This window comes from Erpetoichthys calabaricus, chromosome 1, assembly GCF_900747795.2.
Source record: "Erpetoichthys calabaricus chromosome 1, fErpCal1.3, whole genome shotgun sequence".
Taxonomy (NCBI): Eukaryota; Metazoa; Chordata; class Cladistia; order Polypteriformes; family Polypteridae; genus Erpetoichthys; species Erpetoichthys calabaricus.
Genome location: NC_041394.2, coordinates 208,036,718 through 208,060,350, shown reverse-complemented (window position 1 = coordinate 208,060,350; position 23,633 = coordinate 208,036,718). Strand labels below are relative to the sequence as shown.

General features: G+C 36.2%; 1 protein-coding gene across 1 annotated transcript in view; it reads left to right on the top strand.

Moving 5' to 3' along the window:
* The window catches only part of LOC114658995 (dedicator of cytokinesis protein 4), a 432,716-nt gene that overhangs the window by 360,146 nt on the left and 48,937 nt on the right, over positions 1-23,633 (top strand). The window contains 7 exon segments of the mRNA XM_051928746.1: positions 704-797; positions 6,453-6,601; positions 8,387-8,473; positions 8,788-8,892; positions 10,245-10,386; positions 21,956-22,122; positions 22,986-23,072. Coding sequence (XP_051784706.1) covers positions 704-797; positions 6,453-6,601; positions 8,387-8,473; positions 8,788-8,892; positions 10,245-10,386; positions 21,956-22,122; positions 22,986-23,072 — 831 coding nt within the window.

The following is a 23,633-nucleotide window of genomic DNA, read 5'->3' as shown; positions in this document are numbered from 1 at the left end:
GTTTTATTTTATAAAGCTTAGATGCATTAAAAGGTGAAAATAACTGTCTTGTAGTTTATTTTAAAACAGAAGGACAGTGTTTTGTGCATGTAAAGTTAAAATGAAGTAGAATGCTTCAAGAAAAAATCAAAATTTATGGATGGCTGTTGTCAAGTGTTTAACAGGCTGCCTTTTTATATTACATATTACATACTATTGTATATTATTTTATATTACTCTGTGATAGATCTTGAAAATCTGAGAGTATTTTTTTTCCTTTTCAAGCAATCTACTATAGGATTTCTTTTCTATTAATTCAACCATATTTTTTGCCTTCATGGAGGGTAGATAGAAGGACTCAAATGATCATCTTAATTTTTAAAGGCCAAGGAAATATCTTTGAGATTTTGAGACTGCATTACTTTTTTTTATTACAGTATGTCTTAGGTAAACAAATGTCAGCTGGTGTGTCCTTAGATGAAATACATGAGGTCTTTACAATGCATTATTTATTTAACCTTGGTGGCTTCCATCAGGAAAACATCTTAGCAAAAAGGTTCATACCACTGATTTAGCAGTTAGTAACAGTTTATATAGAATTGAATTTTATTATTAGATAGGGATTGAATTCTTCATGTTTCATAAATTCCTTTATTATTTCAGATTAAAAAAAAATCTATTCATTTGGTATATTAGTGTTGACCGACTAACATTATGTTTGCAGAATTTCTACAAAACAGAGCTCAACAAGGAAGAAATGTATATACGTTATATACATAAATTGTATGATCTACATTTAAAAGCACAAAACTACACAGGTAATTTTTTTTTTATTTTATTTGTGCATTGATCATGTATCTTTCCACAACAAAAAATTTGAAAGGCACCATTTCTTACAAAACAATTTCTTTGAACAATGTTAGCGTTTGGCTTTGTTTTTTGATTTTTTTTTTTTTCCTTTGGTGGAAAAATGTTTAACCATTTTTTGAGGATGTTATGTTATGGTCTATCATATCATTACAATTACACATAAGCAGAACACACTCTGAGCACCAAGTGAGTAACTCCACTCCACTTGGAGTTCAAGATTAAACATTTCATATAGTTGCAAATAAGCTCCAAATAAAAACAACATGTATACACTTTTTCAAAATCTGTGTTAGTCCACATCCTTGCTTATTTTTGCCATCTGTCCAACTTAAAATGATAAACTTTAAATATGGTTACTTCAAAACTAGCAAAGTGCCACATTGGCAGTTTCAGTACTTTACAACTATACAGATGAGTTGTCCTATCATTGATTCTCCTAAAAGTCAAATTTGTTAAACTGTTTAAAACTGAATACCTGAAGCTTTTCTGAGTGCAAAAGGTTTAACATAATGAACAAGATCATTTATGTATTCTCAAACTGTCCACTGAGAAGTCCCAATATAAGGCAAAGAATGAGTAGAACTTAATGTGCAATCATCTTTATTAGGTGGCCTTCTGCAGTCATGTTTATCAGACTGCAGGAACTCGCAGGACTACCTATTTTCACAGAGTGTGTATCACAAAGAACATAAAACAGTTTATATGATCACTGGTCATTTCGAGGTCATTTAAAATGTATTGTAATGTCTTTAAAATGAAAACCTGGAAGAAACTACAAAAGTCAATATTCACTGATTAAATAGCTGTAGACTGTTATAACAGTTGAGGCTTGTGTGGTAGACAAACTTAATAAACAAATAAACACAGGGAAAACTAGTCTGATGAGATTTTAATATTGACATTGAAAAATTCATCTGTATAGACCTAGGGAGAAATGACCATGTAGAAGAAACCACAAAACTTAATCAGATTTTGCCAGTTACCTGGCTATGATGTCGTCATTCAGAAGAAAACCCCAGAAGAAGAGCTGCATCTGCCTGTGCTCAGAACAAGCCAGATACTTTGTGACAGTTTCTCCAGAGAGCTTGGCTTTGTCAAGTTGAGCCTAATATGATTGTAATATATTGAAGTGTCCACATTTGCAACCATGCAAAAGCCATGTTTATCACTACAAAAATCAGTAGAGCTATAGATAGGGCAAAAAATGTCGTGACTAGTAAAAGTTGAAGAGATTTTATCATTTATCATTTATTTATTTTTGACCTATGCTGGTGACAGCAATACAAAAATAAAGCTTTCATTACCACAGCAAGTTAGTAGATAAACAGTCACCAGTAGATGGCACTGCACTCACTTACATATACTGTACATATATATATATATATATATATATATATATATATATATATATATATATATATATATATATATATATATATATATATTCTTTGTTGTGTAAGGCTTACAGTTAAGAAACATGACTGCCACTGCTTTAAAAGACCATGTTTACTGTGAATTATGATTCTGAGAAATGTCTCCTGCCATAGTGCAGTTTTTGTACATTTTGGTAGATTTTTGTTTATTAGCTTTTCTTAGTTTATGTGTTTGTTATTCATATATCTATAGTTCTTATACTGTTTAATTTGATGTCTCAGTTTCTTTAAAATTATATGCACATATCTTGCTGAGCATAACAGAAAGTCTTTTATTTTTTTAAGGATGGCGTTCTTGAGATCTTTACTGACATAAGCCTAAAATTTCCACCCACAGTTGTCACTTTCCCATTAATGTTAAGACAGCGTCTTTATTTCTGTATGGTCCCAGTGTGCCTTTCTCTGTGACACTTTGTTCGTCCTTGGCTTTGCATACCTATATTTTACCATTCTGGGAGATATTTTGAAGTAAGGCATATTTGAAAAAATCAGGCTATACTTTGACAAAAAAAATCCAAAAAAATATAAAGCTTTGTATGATCAGGGAAAAAACACCTGAAAGGTTATATTTGTTAAATCTTAAGTAGTTCATATACTAACTTTATAATGCTTCAGTGCTCACTTATTGTGCTAAATTGTTTGTATTCTTATCATAGTAGCACATTCTTTGAATTCACTTAATAATAGATTAATTATTATTTTTTTAAGTTAACTACATTAACTATGGTAGCCCTAATGAAATATGATTAGAAAATACTTTTTTAATATTGTATTGACCAGTAGCGGCAACAGTATTATAGATGAACAGAACATCAGGACTGTAGGTTTAGAAACGCAAGTGTCTCTATTTCTGTCTATAGAGAATAATTGGTTTTCTCTACCCACATGTCAGTCTGTGGTAAGAGAGGAATTAAAATATATTCCAGCAACAATTTAGTCATAGGGTGTTAACAATGCACAGTGTACTCCTGTGTATGTGCATTCTGATGATATCATGGTGCCCCGGAGTGCAGTAGTTAAATTTGGAATGAAAAAGGCAAATTGTCAGTTATATGGCATTACATGATGGTATTAAGCAATGGAGATGCAGCTTCCCTTACTGATATGCATCCCTAAAAATTACTTACAGGATGATATCTGACCAAATATGAACCCAATGGGAAAACCTTAAAGACTTAACAAGTCATCATTTTACTTGCCATATTTTGACACATTGTCATAATCTTTAGTGTTATTGACTAGCCTGGGCAGTTTGAACATCTCTCAGTACTCTTTTGATCCTGTGGGTTTATTTTGGGTTTTTCACCTTCCTTCCACATCTCAAAAACTACAATAACAGAGGACTATGAAGGTGTGAACAGCCATTGGAATGGGATGAGTGACTTTCGACAGACTGGTGTTCCAAGTAGTGTATATTTATAGCTTTTGCACCCAGTGCTTCCTGGGTAGTTTCCATTACCCAGTGAGCCTGTAACGGAAATAGTAGGTTGCAAAAAGTGGAGCGATTGGTGTTTGTCTCTTGCCACTTGCAAGGAACTAGTTTTGACTACCACCTTATTCATTTAATGTCTCATACAAATAACAAAGAAAACAGCAAAAACGTAAATATTCTCAAGCCTTTGAATTAAACTAGCGATGTTTAAAAGAAGTAAAAACATTGTATTTTTAGTATACTGTTGCCTGAAAAATGTAGACAACAGCTTAACAGTATGCCAATATTCATTTTTTTCCTCTTTTCTGCTTTTCTCCAAAGACAGTTCCAATCCACTGAAAAGTATATATAATTGGTAAACCACAGTGAAAAATCATTACTGTTTCATTTCAAAAATACAATACACTGGAGTCAGGAAGGATTCAGACCATTTTTATTCATGGCTGTGTTCTTAGGCAAAATTGTGAGTGAGCCCACTCTCTTGGCTGAGAAGCAGCCTCACACATGAATAATCTCAGGATGCTTTACTATTGACAAGACACAGGACTGATAGTAGTGCTCACCTTTTCTTCTCGGGACAATCTTTTTTCCAGATGACCCAAACAATCGGAAAGGGGATTCATCAAAGAAAATGACTTTACCCCAGTCCTCAGCAGTCCAATCCCTGTACCTTTTGCAGAATATCAGTCTGTCCCTGATGTTTTTCTTAGAGAGCAGTGGCTTCTTTGCTGCCCTTCTTGACACCAGTCCATCCTCCAAAAGTTTTCGCCTCACTGTGAGTGCAGATGCACTCACACCTGCCTGCTACCATTCCTGAGCAAGCTCTGCACTGGTGTTGCCCCAATCCTGAGCCATGAATAAAGAATGGTACCAAAACATTCTCCGAGAGCAATTTCTCCCAACCATCCAAGAACAGTTTGGTGATGAACAATGCCTTTTCCAGCATGATGGAGCACCATAAGGCAAAAGTGATAACTAAGTGGCTCAGGGAACAAAATATCGAAATTTTGGGTCCATGGCCAGGAAACTCCCCAGACCTTAATCCCATTGAGAACTTGTGGTCAATCCTCAAGAGGCCGGCTGGACAAAGAAAAACCCACAAATTCTCCAAGCATTGATTTTGCAAAAATGGGCAGCCATCAGTCAGGATTTGGCCCAGAAGTTGATTGACAGCAACCTAGGGCAAATTGCAGAGGTCTTGAAAACGAAGAGCCAGCACTGCAAATATTGACTCTGCACATAAACTTAATGTAATTGTCAATAAAATCCTTTGAAACGTATGAAATGTTTGCAATTATACTTCAGTATACCATAGAAACATCTGACGAAAAGATCTAAAACCACTGAAGCACCAAATTTTGTGAAAACCAATACTTGTGTCATTCTCCAAACTTTTGGCCACGACTATGCTGTACATATAGAGCTCAAATGTATTCTCTTCCACTCCATTCCTTTTCTGAAATATATATGACAGGTCCTTTCCCCAGTGTACTCTGGGGTCTTGGAAAGGAAGAGACTTTAGAATATTTTTATAAATTGTAGAGATGTTATCTTAATCTTCAAGACTGATCAATAATTCTTCTGGAATAGAACAAGGTGGAAGGTGAGGAAAATTGGGCAGATTCCGTTTAGCAGAGTCTCTAGCATGAAAGTAGTGGAGGAATTGTGTTGATGAGAAGTTTTATTTAACAAGTAATTGTTTGTAAGATGCAAAGACATTATCTATGTACAAGTCTCTAAGTGTTTTAATCCTGGACATCTTCCAGACATTCAATAGTGTATATGTTTGAGAGGGTGGAAAAATGTGGTTGTTATATAGAGGTGCAATAAATAAAGCTTTTTTGTCTTAACACTAGAATCCCTGAAGCCAATGAAAAAAGTCGCAATGCTGGGCCACCTTAAATTCCTTTCCCACCAATTTATCAGCGTCTTTGCTTTGCAGATGTGTCAGTCAGCACATGCTTCCTATATTGGTTCCATATTCTAAGAGAATGAAGGGTGATTGGATTTTTAGTGTAATGACGGTAGTTTGTATTAACTGGGGCACAGAGCAGGAAATATAAAGAAGTACTGCAAGATTTTATTTTTATTGCAGACCAGGCTTGTGGATATTCATCAGTTTTTGTCAATGTCCATGTCTTTATTGCTTGTTTATTTGCTACCCAGTAATACAATTGAGAGTTAGGTCGTTGTAGAGTTGTAGAGCCCTTTGGATATGGATGTTTTGAATTCCAAATAAATAAAGTTATGATTGAGTCTATTTTTTAAAAAATGCTTTGTTAATGTATATAATTTGTTATATTTACTTGTAAAATTTAACCCTAAATATTTAAACTGATCTGCTAAGATAAATGGAAAGGTATCCAGTCCGATATTACATGCTAGAGAATTGACTGGAAAAAAGCATGCTTTTATTCAAATTGGTTTCAAGTCCAGATGTCTTTGGAAATCTGAAAATGCTGTTAGGACTGCAGGCACATAATTTTGTGGGTCTAATATATACAGTAATATATCATTTATATATAGTGATATCTTTTGTTCAAGTCCCTGAAAATCCTCATTGTCTCTGATGCTTTTCAAAAGTATATAGCCAAAGGTTCAATGGTGCTTGCAAAGAGCAAAGGTGATAAGGGGCATCCTTGTTGAGTACCATGTTCTAGTTATCTAAAATAATGTTGTTAATACAAACTGAGGCTTCTGGACTTTGATTTCTTATTGAGTGCTCTAATTGTTTTCAGAGGCTGCATATACTCTCTTACTGTATGATGAACTTTTAGAGTGGTCTGAAAGGCCACTAAGAGAATTTTTGAATTACCCAATGCAAACAGAGTGGCAGCGTAAGGAGTATCTGCATCTTACAATTATTCAGAATTTTGACAGAGGGAAGGTGAGTCATATTTTATTCCCATTAAGCAGCAAATTAAATATTTGCATCTGTATATAGTGAGGCAAAGTGTAACAGGTAGGAACAGCAAACAGTCTGTATATTTCTCTCTTGGAAAACGGTTCAAAGTCAACACTAAACCATTCATTGTACAGAACATTAGCTTATAATACAGGAGTGATGCTCGAGTTTGGTCTTGAGGCAGCACATTTTCAAACTGCTGAAATGTAGAATTCTCTGCCAACCATTTTATATAATTTGCTGAGCAAAAACTACTCATGTTGAAGGTCAAACAGTTTTCCCGGTAACACTTTATAATAACTTTCATTAATAAATCATTAACAAGCATTATGTAATGTTTAAAAGATCATGAGTTCATGTTCATTCAAATAGTTTTACATGTCATTAAATGATAATTCATACATTAGGTAATGTACTTGTAAACATTTATAAATTATTTAACAAATGGTTAGTAAGGCATTTTTTTACCATTTCTTAGCACATTATTAAGGTTAAGACTGCATTCACTAATGTCTAGCTGATTAGCGACAAATATCTTTAAATATTAGTGAGTGTGTTGTTCATGAGTTGTACAGTCTGTAAAACTGGTTATTTCATGTTGTGGTCTTCTCTACTACAAGAATTTTTTTTGGCTTTCACACTTGTTTTTAAATCATTTATTCATTAATTGTAAATGTTTTTGCATTACCCAATCTAAGTTGAAACTCTTAATGCATTATACAGGTTGCATATGTTTATAAACCATTTATTCATTAGTTGTTGAGGTTTTTGCAGTACCTAATCTAAAGTTGCAACTATTCATGCATTATAAAGTGTGTAAATGAATAATTGATACATTAATGGGCACTGGGCTTCAACTTGACCAGGTCAGCACCCTGCTAAAGAAAGCAATGTGATGTAAAGAGTTTTTTGTTGAATACTTTAGTTTTATCCTTTTAACAGAAATTAATGGCAAGAACAACTCAGTTTGAATCAAAACGTCATGATTATTGCGTTAATAACAGATTTATGATAAAACATGATGCTACTGTGGTATTAACAAATTATTTTTTCGCAATGGTATTTTACAGCTTTGCCTCAATCTTAAATATTTTTTCAATTTTTTTATTTTTCCTAAAAATATTTAACATTTATACTGATACACAAACACATGCATGCATGAATAGGATATGCAAATTATTATTACTTAATAATAATTAGTATTTGTCAGGCGATATTAGATCAAATTTTACTAGTCTAAAAATTACTATTACTTTGGTGGAAATAGGTAAAAGAAACTTTTATCAAAAAAGGTACAGCATATGTTGGTTTAAAAATGAACAAGCTAATCCCTAGGCAATTAGAACAAAGAAACTGGTGCATTTAATCCTTATTTGTAATGTCTTGAAATGTCAAGAAATAGCCTGCAAAATGCTCCATTATAATACATAATACATTAGCTAATGTATGAATTATCATTTAATGACATTTATAACTACAGTATTTGAATGAACATGAATGCATGCTTGTTAATACTTTATTAATTAAAGTTATTATAAAGTGTTGCTGTTTTTGCTTTTTTGCCTTGATTAAATAAAAGCTATTGTAATAAACAGAACTTATCAAAAATGAGGAACATTGCAGGCTTAAGTATCTCAATGTCAAAAATAATGATTTTTTTTTTGTTCTAACAAAGCAGAACTATCCTAGGATACATGAATTATGTAATAAATTCATGAAACTTCTGCTATAATTAAATGTATGTATCTGTCTTTTTGATGTTCACAGTGTTGGGAAAATGGAATAATCCTTTGCAGAGAGTTGGCTGATCAATACGAGACGTATTATGACTACAGAAATCTTAGTAAAATGAGGGTAATGCAATTTTAAATTACAAAAACAAAGGGCAGTGTGAGAAAAGCAATTTGATTTTGATTTTTATTAATTTAAAAAGAATAGCTTACATTTGAATATTTTAGTTGTATTGAGGCCGTAAAATATAGAGTATCAGATAAAGAAGCATGTTTGTAAAAGAATGGAGATTTGATCTAATTTAATTGACCACTTTGCAACTGCAACTGTGTTATATGTGTATGTGTATATAATATATGTATATAAACATACACATACATTACATTACTAATATGTTTAATTAGTTTCTTTTCATTTTTCTGTTTCATTTTCATTAGATGATGGAAGCTTCACTGTATGACAAAATAATGGATCAACAGCGTCTGGAGCCCGAGTTTTTCAGAGTTGGATTTTATGGGAAAAAGTTTCCTTTCTTCTTGCGGGTATCTGAAATTTAAAATAAAAAGACTTTGCAGAGGCTTGTGTTGTGTTAATATTATGTAGGTTTGCATCTTTCCATATATGAGCTTTCAGCTGTAAAGAAGATTATGACCATCAATTATTAATTGCCATTTAACGTTTCCATAGCTGTAACATTTAATTAACTGACAGAAATCAGAAGTTCATTGAGAAAGCATTGTAAATCTGTAGCTAGCATGATGAGTTGGCCTTTGGTCACAGGGTGGCTAGGCATGAAAAAATGAACTGGATAAGGAGAGGGCCTGCCATGGCTTTATTAAAAATTGGAGAACATACACTTGTAGTAGCCATGCATGTCAAAATTCAAGAGCTGGAAGAAAGGCACTCGTAGAGAAGTGTAAACATTAGTAATCTAATAGATGATCGGGAAGGTTAAAAGGTAATTGTAGTGTTTACTATGAGTGTAAAATGCAGCTGTATCTAACTGTCACCATACAGAGACTGAGAGAGGCTGTGGAGCTTTGAAGGGATGTCATAATACCTCCAGTCCTATAGAGGGCAACACTTAGCCCCAACTCAGATGTGCGACCTGTTGCAGTAGGTTATGCATCACCTTTGTCTGGAACGAGAGGGGACACATGTTGTTGTTTTTAAGGAGGTCATTTGGAAGCTGCGTTTGAAACCTTTCTATTTGAGGGCTACAGAAACATCATGAGTGCAGTACCATCAGGGGCTTCTGGATGCCTTTTTTTTTTTGGTTCTACTGTGACTTTATACACTCAGCCATGATTTTGGAAGTGATTCCAGACTTAGTCAGAGGTTCAGTTCGGGTAAGGGCAACACTGGCAGAAGGAAGAGATGCCAGATTGGAGAAGGGTAGCTTATGTACAGGAAGGCACAGAAAGGTTACTTTTTATTGTTATTTTTCTTTTTGATTTATATAGTACCCTTGTTTATAGCAGTAGTGGTAGTATTTTCACACGTATAGAGTTCAGTGAAATTCCAACTAACGTGTAGCAGGCTGAATGTATTAAAATGTAAAACTTCATTGTAATAAATTGTAAACACAAATCAGTTTACTTGATGTGTCCTCTGTACTGTGTCATTATGCCAATTTCCCTCCATTTTTGCCTTCTTAGCATTTATGCTTAACTTTGGAGGGTTAACACAGAGCCTTCAATCACAGTACAATGCACTGCATGAAGACAATTCTAATACAGCATATTAAAAAGTCAATTTTTTCTTGTTTAGTAGCTAGGTGGCAACTGTCACATTAGGCACCTCTTAGGCAGCCTCTCTACTTAATAATGTGCAAGTGACAGATTACATGGATGAGACCATCTCTTAAACTCTGTTCTTTTTTCATTCTGTTCAGAACAAGGAATTTGTCTGCCGGGGACATGACTATGAAAGACTAGAGGCCTTCCAGCAGAGAATGTTAAATGAGTTTCCACATGCCATCGCCATGCAACATGTCAACCAGCCTGATGAGACCATCTTTCAGGCTGAAGCTCAGTGTATCCTTTGTACTAGCAGAGCTCGGAAAAACTAGAAGGCTTTATATAAAAAAAAACTTATTTTAAAATTTATATAGTGTGTTAAATAGCCATATAATTATAAACTTGTTTAAATGTTGGTTTTCTGTATGTTACTTGAGAACTGTTGAATAATTAAGATAAATGTATTCTACTTGCAAAGGATGAATTCCCCTTCTTGTCACATGATCTTCCTGAGCTTCCTAGATCAGTAGTAGGGAGAAGGAGAATATGAGAATTGTATAATTGAGTAGACTATTTAATTCTTGTAGCTGTAGGCAGGTGTTTACTGTTGGCTTATTTTCTTTCCTATCATCAGTCTTTTTTATATAAATAATTGTCAATAACTCAACTAACTGCATTTATTTTAGTAACCTCTTGGTGTCCATTACACAAGAGAAGATTTTTGGAATTAGTACTCAGTAACACCATCTCAAGTAGTAAAGTACTACCAAATACAGACGGGTGTACTGTTAGTTTTCAAAGAGTGGACTTTACGTAATGTGCACCACTTGCCTGTTACAGTCCCAGTTCATACTTATTTAAGCGGCTCTTTCAATGAAAACATTACTTTTATGATTTGAGGCATCTTAACTACATTCACACTTGAGGACTACAAAAATACACAGCTATTACATAGAATTTCTTCTCTATATAAGAGAAACATTTTCAAATGCAGTACTGTGTATAGTCAAAAAATATGTCTCAAAGCATAAAGTTTTAGTTTAGATGTACATAGTGTGGAGGCTTGCCCGGACACAGACAGGCGAACACTGATGGTTCAAACACCAACACACGTTTTATACATAATTTAACAATAAAGTGCCACACAACCCCAAAACTCCCCCAAAGTTCAGACCTCTCACAATGATGCCTCTCTCTCTTCAGACAGCCTCCTTTCCTCTCCTCCCGAGCTCCATCCTTCTCCGCTCCTGACTCAATCCAACAAATGGAGGGAGGTGGCCCCTTTTATAATCACCCGGACGTGCTCCAGGTGCCTCCCGATTAACCTCCGCCAGCACTCCACAGTGTGGCGGAAGTACCAACTGCGCACCCGGAAGCACTCCGGGTGTCCCTGATCGTCTTCCCCCCAGCACTTCTGGGTGTGGCAGAAGTGCTGAGGACCAGGGCTCTCCAGGCATTGGGGCGCCCCCTGGCAGTGACCACGGGCCCCTATAGGGTTGAGCTTCCAAGCTCAGTTCCCGTGGTCCCCAAAGCCACCAGGGCGGTCGCCCCCTCGTGGTTTGAAGGAGGCATAATACCTCCTCCGGTCCTTCTGGGCATCCTAGCTGAATGCCACCCCCAGCCGCTTGCCACAATAGAAATTCTGCAGTTGAAGGGATCCAATGCAGCTGCAGCTAAATCATGAAAAAGCCCTGCAACACTAGCACTAGCCATACATTTTAAAGCAAATTAGTCTCATTATTTCTTTAAGAGTTTGATGTGCAAGCTTCCACACATGTGCAAATGCAGTCCTGTTTTGAGTATACTTAACATTTCTTTGAACATTCATTGTTTCTGATTCATATGTTTTTTCCACCATTCTTTCTGTATTTGTCGACAGAAGGTCAGATCCTAGAAAGCACTGATTTGTTTAACCACATGGTGTGATCCATAACAAGACAACCCCATTTAAAACATTTTGGTACATTAATTTTAAATGTTTGCCAGTGCTTGTTAAGAACACAAAATTGTTTTGAATGACTTATAACTCAGCATTAGGTTCAGAGATGTACACTTCCGTGCTGAATGGAAAACTGGCACTTTTTCCATTACTGAGGTATGACCAAGGTACTACCCTAGCCATTTAGTAGAAATTTAAAAATTTAATAGCCCATCACACCGATCAAGGTATTGAGAAAAAAACAACAGATATTTATAATGCATTTGCTTTTAGCCATTAATGTGACCAAATTAGAAAAGATGTGTGTACTGCATAATCTGATGTGCATCCACCCTTGAGCAAAGTGTACAGTTATGTACATGCAAAAGTGTTCATTTATTGCAATGCATTGATCTTCTAGAAAATTGCCACTAGAGCATTAGAGCACTAATGCTTTAAAAAAAAAATAAAAAACCAACGTTGGCCGAAGCTACCTAAAATGTTTCCTGACTTGACCAGACTTAGTATGTGTTCATAATGTGTGAGAACAATTCAGTAGCCAAATTACTTAAGATTGTGTATGATTTTCTGAAAATGTGCTCAAGTACTCTGCTTCTATCTCAGGTTGTCTCATGGTCCTGTTTCTTGTCCTATGCTGATAACAATAAATAAGTAAGCAGAAGGCATATAGTAGGACTGTATAATACAGGAGTGGTCTGTTTTGAGACAGTAATTCATATAAAAATACCCAGCTGAAGATGTAATGCACAGTATCAATAAATGCTGTTTCTTAAAACTAATTAGCCATTGTTCTGAGAAATACTTTGCAGTATAAAGTATTATTTAGTTTTTTTTAAAAAGGCATATTTTGACAGGTATCACAAGTGTTATCATTATATTTCTGTTTGTTTAACATCTAATAAAAGAATATGAAGGTAGTTTTTATTTGAATACATTTTATCAGCAACCAGTTTTGTAATGTAAATGAAATTAATGTTCCACCAATATTTTAATAGACTCAGTCATTTTCTGTTTCCTTTCTATCTTTGCAATCTGTACCATTGTTTCATTTTAGAAATAAACGAGGCACTTCTTTTAACTTAGTTCTAATGTTGCATTTGTCAATTTTTTTTTGGTTTTGTTTGTTGGTTTGTACAATATATTATTTACAACAAAGGTGTCATTAGAGAGTGCTATTTTTACAAGTAAAACGGGTTTGTTAAATGTACTTATAATGTTTCACCTGTAAATTGTGCAGAATGGAAGCCACTTAAAATGATTTAGATTCAAGGGATGACTTATGACAAATTGGTGAAATGAGCCCTTGAGCATTGAAAGTCTCTGTAATGAAAATAACACCAATACTTATTTCATTTTTCATCTCAAAGTGGTATGTTTTGTTATTTTATTTAATGTTTGTCCATACTTCTCTAAGTGACTCTTGTTCATAGCATTGATAATTTTCCGTTCATATTTACTTTTTCATTGTCTGTACTTTGTACTTCTCTTTGTTGTAACATAAATGGTAAAGGGTAGATAAGACTCATAAATATTAATAGTGCTGAATATCTGTAAAAGATTATTGTGTACTTTTTATTAGCTTTGATTAGTTCTTCTTCTTCTTCTTTTGGCTGCTCCCGTTAGGGGTTGCCACAGCGGATCATCTTCTTCCATATCTTTCTGTCCTTTCCATCTTGTTCTGTTACACCCAGCACCTGCATGTCCTCTCTCACCACATCCATAAACCTTCGCTTAGGCCTTCCTCTTTTCCTTTTCCCTAGCAGGTCTATCCTTAGCATCCTTCTCCCAATATACTCAGCATCTCTCCTCTGCACATGTCCAAACCAACGCAATCTCGCCTCTCTGACTTTGTCTCCCAACCGTCCAACTTGAGCTGACCCTCTAATGTACTCATTTCTAATCCTATCCATCCTCGTCACACCCAGTGTAAATCTTAGCATCTTTAACTCTGCTACCTCCAGCTCTGTCTCCGGCTTTCTGGTCAGTGCCATCGTCTCCAACCCGTATACCATAGCTGGTCTCACTGCCATCCTATAGACCTTCCCTTTCACTCTTGCTGATACCCGTCTGTTACAAATTACTCCTGACACTCTTCTCTACTCTTTCCACCCTGCCTGCACTCTCTTTTTCACCTCTCTTCCACAATCCCCATTAATCTGTACTGTTGATCCCAAGTATTTAAACTCATCCAATCAATATCTTCACCTCTCCAGGGTCTCCTCAACCTACTCCCTACAATTGCTACAGATCACAATGTCATCAGCAAACATCATAGCCAATGGGGACTCCTGTCTAATCTCATCTGTCAACCTGTCCATCACCATTGCAAATAAGAAAGGGCTCAGAGCCAATCCCTGATGTAATCCCACCTCCACGTTGAATGCATCTATCGCTCATACCGCAGACCTCACCACTGTCACACTTCCCTCGTACATATCCTATACAACTCTTACGTACTTCTCTGCCACCCCCAACTTCCTCATACAATACCACAGCTCCTCTCAAGGCACCCTGTCATATGCTTTCTCCAGGTCCACAAAGACGCAATGCAAATCCTTCTGGCCTTCTCTAAACTTCTCCATCAACATCTTCAGAGCAAACATTATATCTGTGGTGCTCTTTCTTGGCATGAAACCATACTGCTGCTCACTAATCATCACCTCACTTCTTAACCTAGCTTCCACTACTCTTTCCCATAACTTCATGCTGTTGCTGATCAATTTTATCCCCCTGTAGTTACTGCAGTCCTGCACATCCCCCTTATTCTTAAATATCAGCACCAGTACACTTCTTCTCCACTCCTCAGGCATCCTGGCACTTTCTAAGATTTCATTAAACAATCTGGTTAAAAACAAAACTGCCATCTCTCCTAAACACCTCCATGCTTCCATAGGTATGTCATCTGGACCAACGGCCTTTCCATTTTTCATCCTCTTCATAGCTGTCCTTACTTCCTCCTTGCTAATCCGTTGCACTTCCTAATTCACTATCTCCACATCACCCAACCTCTTTTCTCTCTCGTTCTCTTCATTCATCAGCCTCTCAAAGTACTCTTTCCATCTGCTCAACACACTCTCCTCGCTTGTGAGTACGTTTCCATCTTTATCCTTTATCACCCTAACCTGCTGCACATCTCTCCCAGCTCGGTCTCTCTGTCTAGCCAATTGGTACAGGTCCTGTTCTCCCTCCTTAGTGTCCAACCTCTCATACAACTCATCATACGCCTTTTCTTTTGCCTACGCCACCTCTCTCTTCACCTTGTGCCTTATCTCCTTGTACTCTTGTCTATTTTCTGCATCTCTTTCTGACTATCCCACTTCTTCTTTGCCATCCTTTTTCTTTGTATACTCTCCTGTATTTCCTCATTCCACCACCAGGTTTCCTTTTCCTCCTTCCTCTTTCCAGATGTCACGCCAAGCACCCTTCTTGCTGTCATCCTTACTACATCTGCTGTAGTTTCCCAGCTGTCTGGTAACTCTTCACTGCCACCCAGTGCCTGTCTCACCTCCTCCCTAAACTCAACCTTTCAGTCTTCCTTTTTCAACTTCCACCATTTGATCTTTGGGTCTGCCCTCACTCTCTTCCTCTTCTTGATCTCCAACATCATCCTACAGAACACCATTCTATGCTGCTTAACTACACTTTCCCCTGCCACCACTTTGCAGTCTTCAGATCAACTGTTCTGCATATGATGTAATCTACCTGTGTGCATCTTCCTCCACTCTTGTACATAACCCTATGTTCCTCCCTTTTCTTAAAATATGTATTCACCACAGCCATGTCCATCCTTTTGGCAAAATCCACTATCCTCTGACCTTCTTCATTCTTCTCCTTGACACCACACTTACCCATCACCTCTTCGTCTCCACTGTTCCCTTCGCCAACATGCCCATTGAAATCCGCTCCAATCACCACTTTCTGTCCCTTGGGTACACTGTTCATCATTTCATCCACCTCACTCCAAAAATATTCTTTCTCACCCACTTCACACCCAACTTGCGGTGTATATGCACTAACAACATTCATCATCACACCTCCAATTTCCAGCTTCATAATCATTACTCTGCCTGACACTCTTTTCACCTCCAAAACACTCTTGACATACTGTCCCTTCAGAATAACTCCTATCCCATTTCTCCTCCCATCCACACCATGATAAAACAATTTGAATCCACCTCCACTCCACCTGGCCTTACTCCCCTTCCATTTAGTCTTTTGCACGCACAATATACCAACCTTCCTTCTCTCCATCATATCTGCATATTTGCTTCGATTAGTGATTTACAGTAATCCCTCGCTATATCGCGCTTCGCCTTTCGCAGCTTCACTCCATCGCGGATTTTATATGTAAGCATATTTAAATATATATCGCAGATTTTTCGCTGCTTCGCGGGTTTCTGCGGACAATGGGTCTTTTAATTTCTGGTACATGCTTCCTCAGTTGGTTTGTCCAGTTGATTTCATACAAGGGACGCTATTGGCAGATGGCTGAGAAGCTACCCAGCTTACTTTTCTCTTTCTCTTGCGCTGACTTTCTGTGATCCTGACGTAGGGGGATTGAGCAGGGGGGCTATTCGCACACCTAGACGATACGGACGCTCGTCTAAAAATGCTGAAAGATTATCTTCACGTTGCTATCTTTTGTGCAGCTGCACGGTGCTTTGCATACTTAAAAGCTCGAAGGGCATGTATTGATTTTTGCTTGAAAAACAAACTCTGTCTCTCTCTATCTCTGTCTCTCTCTCTCTTTGTCTGCTCCTGACGGAGGGGGTGTGAGCTGCCGCCTTCAACAGCTTTGTGCCGCGGTGCTTCGCATACTTAAGCCAAACAGCCCTATTGATTTGTTTGCCAGAGATTGTTTTCTCTATCTATGTGACATTCTGTGCTCCTGACACGCACTCCTTTGAAAAGGAAGATATGTCTGCATTCTTTTAATTGTGAGACGGAACTGTCATCTCTGTCTTGTCATGGAGCACAGTTTAAACTTTTGAAAAAGAGACAAATGTTTGTTTGCAGTGTTTGAATAACGTTCCTGTCTCTCTACAACCTCCTGTGTTTTTGCGCAAATCTGTGACCCAAGCATGACAATATAAAAATAACCATATAAACATATGGTTTCTACTTCGAGGATTTTCTTATTTTGCGGGTGGCTCTGGAACGCAACCCCCGCGATGGAGGAGGGATTACTGTATATAAATTCCAGTATTTTGGATGTTTTCTAATACTGTCTAATGAATGAATGAAGCTGCTCCTTATTTTGATACATTTGCATTACATTTAAAAAAAAACAGCTATTGGACGTTTCTATCAGGAATGCACATTAACGATACTCAAATAAAATTTAAGAATTTTGTTTTGGTTATTTATGATTTTATATATGTCAGACATTATAGAATATTTTGAGTGATCAATGTCTGTTACATTCGTCATGTATGTTACTTTTCCTGGGAATTTTTCTATAACTTTTGTTGACACTGTAAGTGTAGACCTGTTGTGATTCCAGTGGGTCAGAAAGTAGCATTGCTGTGTTGTGACATGCACACACAAATTCTTGGCAATTTGGCTCCTGGCTGAAGTGCCTTCTGTTTACATGTTCTTCATGTGTTTACATTCATTTTCTTTCTACAGTCAGAGACATGGTGTAATTAGTTTTTTTCAGAGTCTCTAAACTTGTGCCCTTTGATGTAGAAAATGATATAAAAAGGATTGATTGACTGATGTTAATCAGTTAGTTAATTAAGTTTCCTTTGGCAACAAAGGATAATAACAAACAGCACAAAACATAAAATGATGTTAGCTTATGGATTATTATCTTTCAATTTATGTGATCAAGATAAATTCTTTAGCTAGTTATTAAATTTATGGTGCCTGCCCCGTAAAAGTAGTATTGATTTGTTCACAGCTAGTTTTCACTCTTTTACTATTTCCCACCACACACAGAGTTTGTATGTGTGTGAGATGCTGCACTGAACTTGCTACTGGATTTAGGAAGAGAAATGTATAACAGCGAAAAACTTATCCTTCACAAAGATTATTACTTTTCTGCTGCAGTGATACCAGTGCCATAATTCATTAGCTGAGTTTATCTTAACTACTAAATTACAATTAATTGTTCTTAGAACCAAAATAACTGTACGTTTGGTTTAGAGTAGGCAATGCTTCGTTCATTTCCTGGTTGGGTTTCTCCAGTATGCATGAAAAGAACTTCAGCATACTATTCTTTCTTTATTCAGGAGCTCTTTCTTCTTTTTCACTGGATGTGCATACTAGATGCAGACAGTATTGTAGTCTTTTGTTCAAGGTTTTTACAAGCACTGTCTTTGGTTGCTAGAAATGTTAGGTCTGCTCCAGAGTCATGATCACTCAACCTCCTGTCTTTAGCAAGTTGAATGTGTTGCTTTTACATATGGTCTCTCTTGATCGTGCATTTACTATTCCTTAGCAAGGCTTGGACTAATGGCACCCTAACTCCAATATAGACAAGTCTTCCAGTCCAGTACCATGTTGCCTTTCAAGGTAAAAAGTGATCACTTTATTGCGGTTACACCCTAGGCAGTGGGCTCCATGCCATAGAGAGCAGAAGTTACAGCCAGGTTGAGAGTAGTGAGTGTATGGAGAGAGCGCAGGTCTTGTGCTGGCAATGGTATTTAAAGGAAAGGGCACACGTTTTGCCATTGGTCTCTTGAGTGCACATAAGCCCAACCTTTTTGAGTTGGAACATTGTTTTGCCCATCAGTGTTGTCCATCATTGAGTTATGGCCCTTTGTTTGCTGAGCAAGCTTTAAATGGTGCATCACAGAGACATTTCTGAGTGTCACTCTGTCTGCAATTGATCATTTTACCAGATAAGACCCACAATCTACATTCATTAGGGGCCCTGAAGAGAGAAAACTGACATATTCAGAGTGTCTGGCAATTTGCTTTTTAACAAAGTCTTGTGGGCCAAAGCGAAGTAAAGTGGCTGATACCAGTCTGTTCTACATTGGTCTGCCCTTTACAAATTTGGTTGTCTTTACATTTTCCAGTGTTTGAGGTGAAAGCAGAAACATACTTTTCAGTATACTAGTCACTAAATTCAGCATTTCTTAAAGAGGCTCATCCTGATAATCCCAGATCCTGCATCCTGGGTTTGACTCCTACATTTGTTCCTTGTCTGTGTAGAGTTTCCAGATTCTCCCCATGTCTGTGTTTGGGTTTCCTCTGCGTATTCCAGATTTTCTCCCGCAAAGACATATTTATTTGTTTAATTTACTAATTTTAGTTAGCACTTGTGTAAATGGGTGTAGGTGTGCGCATCTGTGTGCTCTGTGACATACTGGTACCCTGCCTCATATTGTTTCCTACCTAGCATCAGGTGTTACTAGGTTAGCTCTGGCCTCCGGTAACTCTTAACTGGATTAGGTAGGCTTTAGAGTGGTATGTGTGTATTTATATATGAATGTTTTTACATTATTATCATCCTGATGGATTATATTGCAACTGATGTTGGCACTAGCTAAGTACGCTGAGGTCAAGTGACATCAGTGATATCATTCTAAAATGGAGGAATGTTGATTTATAATAAAAGGGCATTTAATCCAATGAATGAACTTACCAGAGATATTCAAGCAATAATTTGTTACATTGGTATAGTCGTACGAAAGCGTTCTGCTCACCCCCCATTCTCTGCTAGTAATAAGTCTACACTACATCTTTCTCAATTTGAATGGATGGGAAACCCTGCAAACATTTCAGAAATGGCTTAGAATATTTTGCCCCACTGTGATAAATAGTTTATTAAAGGAACAGAAACTGTAGTAAAGTTTAATATTGTCTTACAGAGAACATATCAAGATAAATAATTAACAGTTTAAATGAACAGTCATTGTAACAAAATATTAAAACATAACACAGTTGTTGCATATAGTGATTAAAAAAAATCTATGCAGCTTGTGCTGTACTTCTGACTAGTACAATGCCATGTCTATGTAATGGCTATAGTAAAGTTTATTTCACACAAGTCCTGTTAGATGGATAATAAAAAACAGTTGTAAACACAATGAATTTTATATAAGCAAATATCATACATGTCACATTTTTTATAACAATAATAAAATGTATTTCTGCCTCATCCAGAAAAATATAACAATGTGCTTATACTTGCAGCAGTCGAATTGAAACTCACATAAATGAAGCACTATAATCTCCTATGTATTTTACAGCATTCGAAGCAGAAATTCGGCTCATACACTGTCCATATTAGCCTGCTTTACTATATGTTTTTTATTGTTATTATATTTTCCCTACACTGGTAAAATCACAAAAATTAGATATTGTCTTTCAACAATCAAATATGTCATATTTTCATATTAACTCTCATTTGTTAATAATAATTTGGTGTGTAAAATTATTTGTTATACTATCTACTTATTTCAAATTTTTTTAGCACTGGGTCATGGAATATTTTGTACACGTATTTACTTAAAAAAAAAAATACTAAAAATGTATGGTGATTTAAATCAAAAGAAGAAAATATGTTATTGACAAATGGGAAAATATGCTACTTAGGAGAGTAAGTAGCAAACATAATTCAAGTTTGGGACAAACAAAGTTAACTGCGTTTGGCATTACTTGTCTTTTTGTACAGTTTTAAGTGAAACAAGTTAATGTGGAAAAAAGTAACAGAGATTATAACCTTGTCTTTCATTCATAAAGGGCAAGTCCATACTAATCTACACTGGTCATTGTCTATTGTGAAATGATGTTGAAGTGCTGTCACACTTTACCTTATGTGTTCATTGTAAACCATCTATTCACAGTCTATAAGCTGCTTATAATGGATATCTAAACTAAAATGTCACCCTGTATACTGTATAGTCAATAGGAAAGTGTGCAGTCACCTTAATATTTTTAAAGTTATTTTTTTATGTATGTATTCATTTTATGTCATTTCAGTTGTCTAGCTAAACCATCACTTCTCATATTCCACAAAGATCAGTGTGCTTCGTATCATTATAAATTGATACTAAGGGAGAAAGGCTTGTCATGCATAAGAGAAGATCTAATCTGTGCCATTCCCTGTCCTCTGTCTGGCATTGTATTACTACGAGACATTTAGTTTTCTTCTCTCCTGGTATGGCATGCCAGATACAAATACATGTGACTGTCTGTATTTGTTTATGGCATAGGATGCTTTTGTAAAAGAACTGCTGATATGGCTCAGAATTATACTTGTCATAAATCTAAAGCGTTTTTAACAGATCATTTGACTATCTTGAAATGTCTAGACGTGGCAGCAATAAAAATCTCTTGGTTCAACTAATGGATGGGCAGATTTTTTTCTCCACCCTTACGTTGAATCATCCTCTGTTAAGTAAGTTATACATCTAATATGTCAATGTTTACTGTACTTATAGGCCAGTGTCTATTGATAATCCAAGAAGGCATGTTCTTATTCCACAAAGCTTCTAAAATAAAGGGGTCAAAATGACCCTTATTTTTCTGAAGATGGTATTTGGAGCTATCCTCACAGGAGCAGTTTGTTAATATGTGCTAAAATTATAATGACTGGGTGATCCTGTTGAAGGCATAGCCCTTACACTCAAAAGCAATAGATGCCCAATAGTAAGATTGTTTTACTTTAGTGGTTTACTTTCTTGTTATTATGCCTCACTGATGATTATACTATCACACATCAGGAGAACACCTCATATTGGTTACAAAGGTGGGTAATGCAGTGAGGCATACTGAAGCACAGCAGTGGTCATCCAGTCAAGACAAATGAGCTGGTCAGTCATTTTTGCACTTTGTGGAATGGTGAAGGTCTACATCATGCAACAGCACAAGATCTTTACATAGCAGTTCTTTTTATTTAATTGTGTGAAGATGCTTGTGTGGTTCTGTATATTTTTATTTTCTGACAGAGAATTTCTTAACAAATCTGACCAGATTTACAAATTTATGCAGTGAGCCCTATTCCTGATAGTCAAGATGTGCTACAGAGGGATGGCGTACCTGACAATATTAAAAGTTTTTATAAAGTGAATCACATCTGGAAATTCCGGTATGATAGGCCTTTCCATAAAGGAGCAAAGGATAAGGAAAATGAATTCAAGGTAGTTTTTCATTTTTTACTCGTTCTTCAATATTTACCTCAGTGCATTTTTGCTTACAGTATGTGCATAACATTGTGTTTAAATGTCTGTAAAAACTATAAATTGAACAAAACAAGTCCAAGTCCTAAGGAGGTTATTCTCAAGCTTTATAACACACTGGTGAGTCCTCATCTGGAATACTGTGTGCAGTTTTGGTCTCCAGGTTACAAAAAAGACATAGCAGCGCTAGAAAAGGTCCAGAGAAGAGCGGCTAGGCTGATTCCAGTGCTACAGGGGTTGAATTATGATGAAAGATTAAAAGAGCTGAACCTTTTCAGTTTAAGCAAAAGAAGACTAAGGAAAGACATGATTGAAGTGTTTAAAATTATGATGAGAATTAGTACAGTGGATCGAGACTGTTATTTTAAAATGAGTTCATCAAGAACACAGGGACACAGTTGGAAACTTGCTAAGGATAAATTTCACACAAACATTAGGACTTTTTTTTTTTACACCGAGAACCATAGGTGCTTGGAATAGGCTACCAAGTAGTGTGGTAGACAGTAAGACTTTAGGGACTTCCAGAATTAAAGCTTGATGTTATTTTAGAAGAATGTAGTGAATAGGGATGGCAAGCTTTGTTGGGCTAAATGGCCTGTTCTCATCCAGATTGTTTTAATGTTCTAAAAGCAATGAGGCAAAAGAACATTTGTAAAAACATGGTACATATTTTTTCAAAATGACCTTGGTTCCTTAGACATCACATCAAGTCGATAAATAATTCCTCTTTTTTCCAATTTTATGCCAGACTTTGAATTTATCTAAATGTTTTTGAAGGTGTTCTTTTATAGCTATTTTTCGCTTGTGTTTCCATCCCTGTTTAGAGCTTATGGGTTGAAAGGACAACTTTAACGTTAGTGCAGAGTTTGCCGGGCATTTCTCGGTGGTTTGAAGTAGAGAAGCGAGAAGTGGTGAGTGTAACCTTTACTTACTTTATAACTTTCAATATGTAACAGCTCATTGTCATTTCCTCTATGGGTGGTTGTTCTCTTATAAAGACTTCAAGCTGCCCTGAAAGTTAGTGGATTCTTCTCGTATTCTCTTCACATGAAGTTAAAGCATTGCTACATCATTCTGCACCTTCTTCATCAGTCTGGTCACCAAACGATGACACAGGGCTTTGCAGATTTGCAGTATACACCACTTTGAGTTGAGTTTGCTAGGTTTCCATTTTAGCAGTATATATTTTAGGAATATCTTAACCTTTATTTGTTTTCAGTTATCTTCCTGATTAATTGTTGATATCCTATATTTTTATGAATCTGTTTTGTTTATAATATTTTCATCTTCATCCCTGAAAATCACTTGAGTTTGATCCTTAAGAGTGTTAAGTCCTTGAATGTAACTGAAGCTGAGACCTCATCTCAAAAGAAGACTTTTTCCGTATTGGTGAAACTCATAAATATGCAGGCAATGTAACTTCTAACAACCCAGCAGGCTCTCCTTTACATATGTCATTGCTGTAGTTCAAA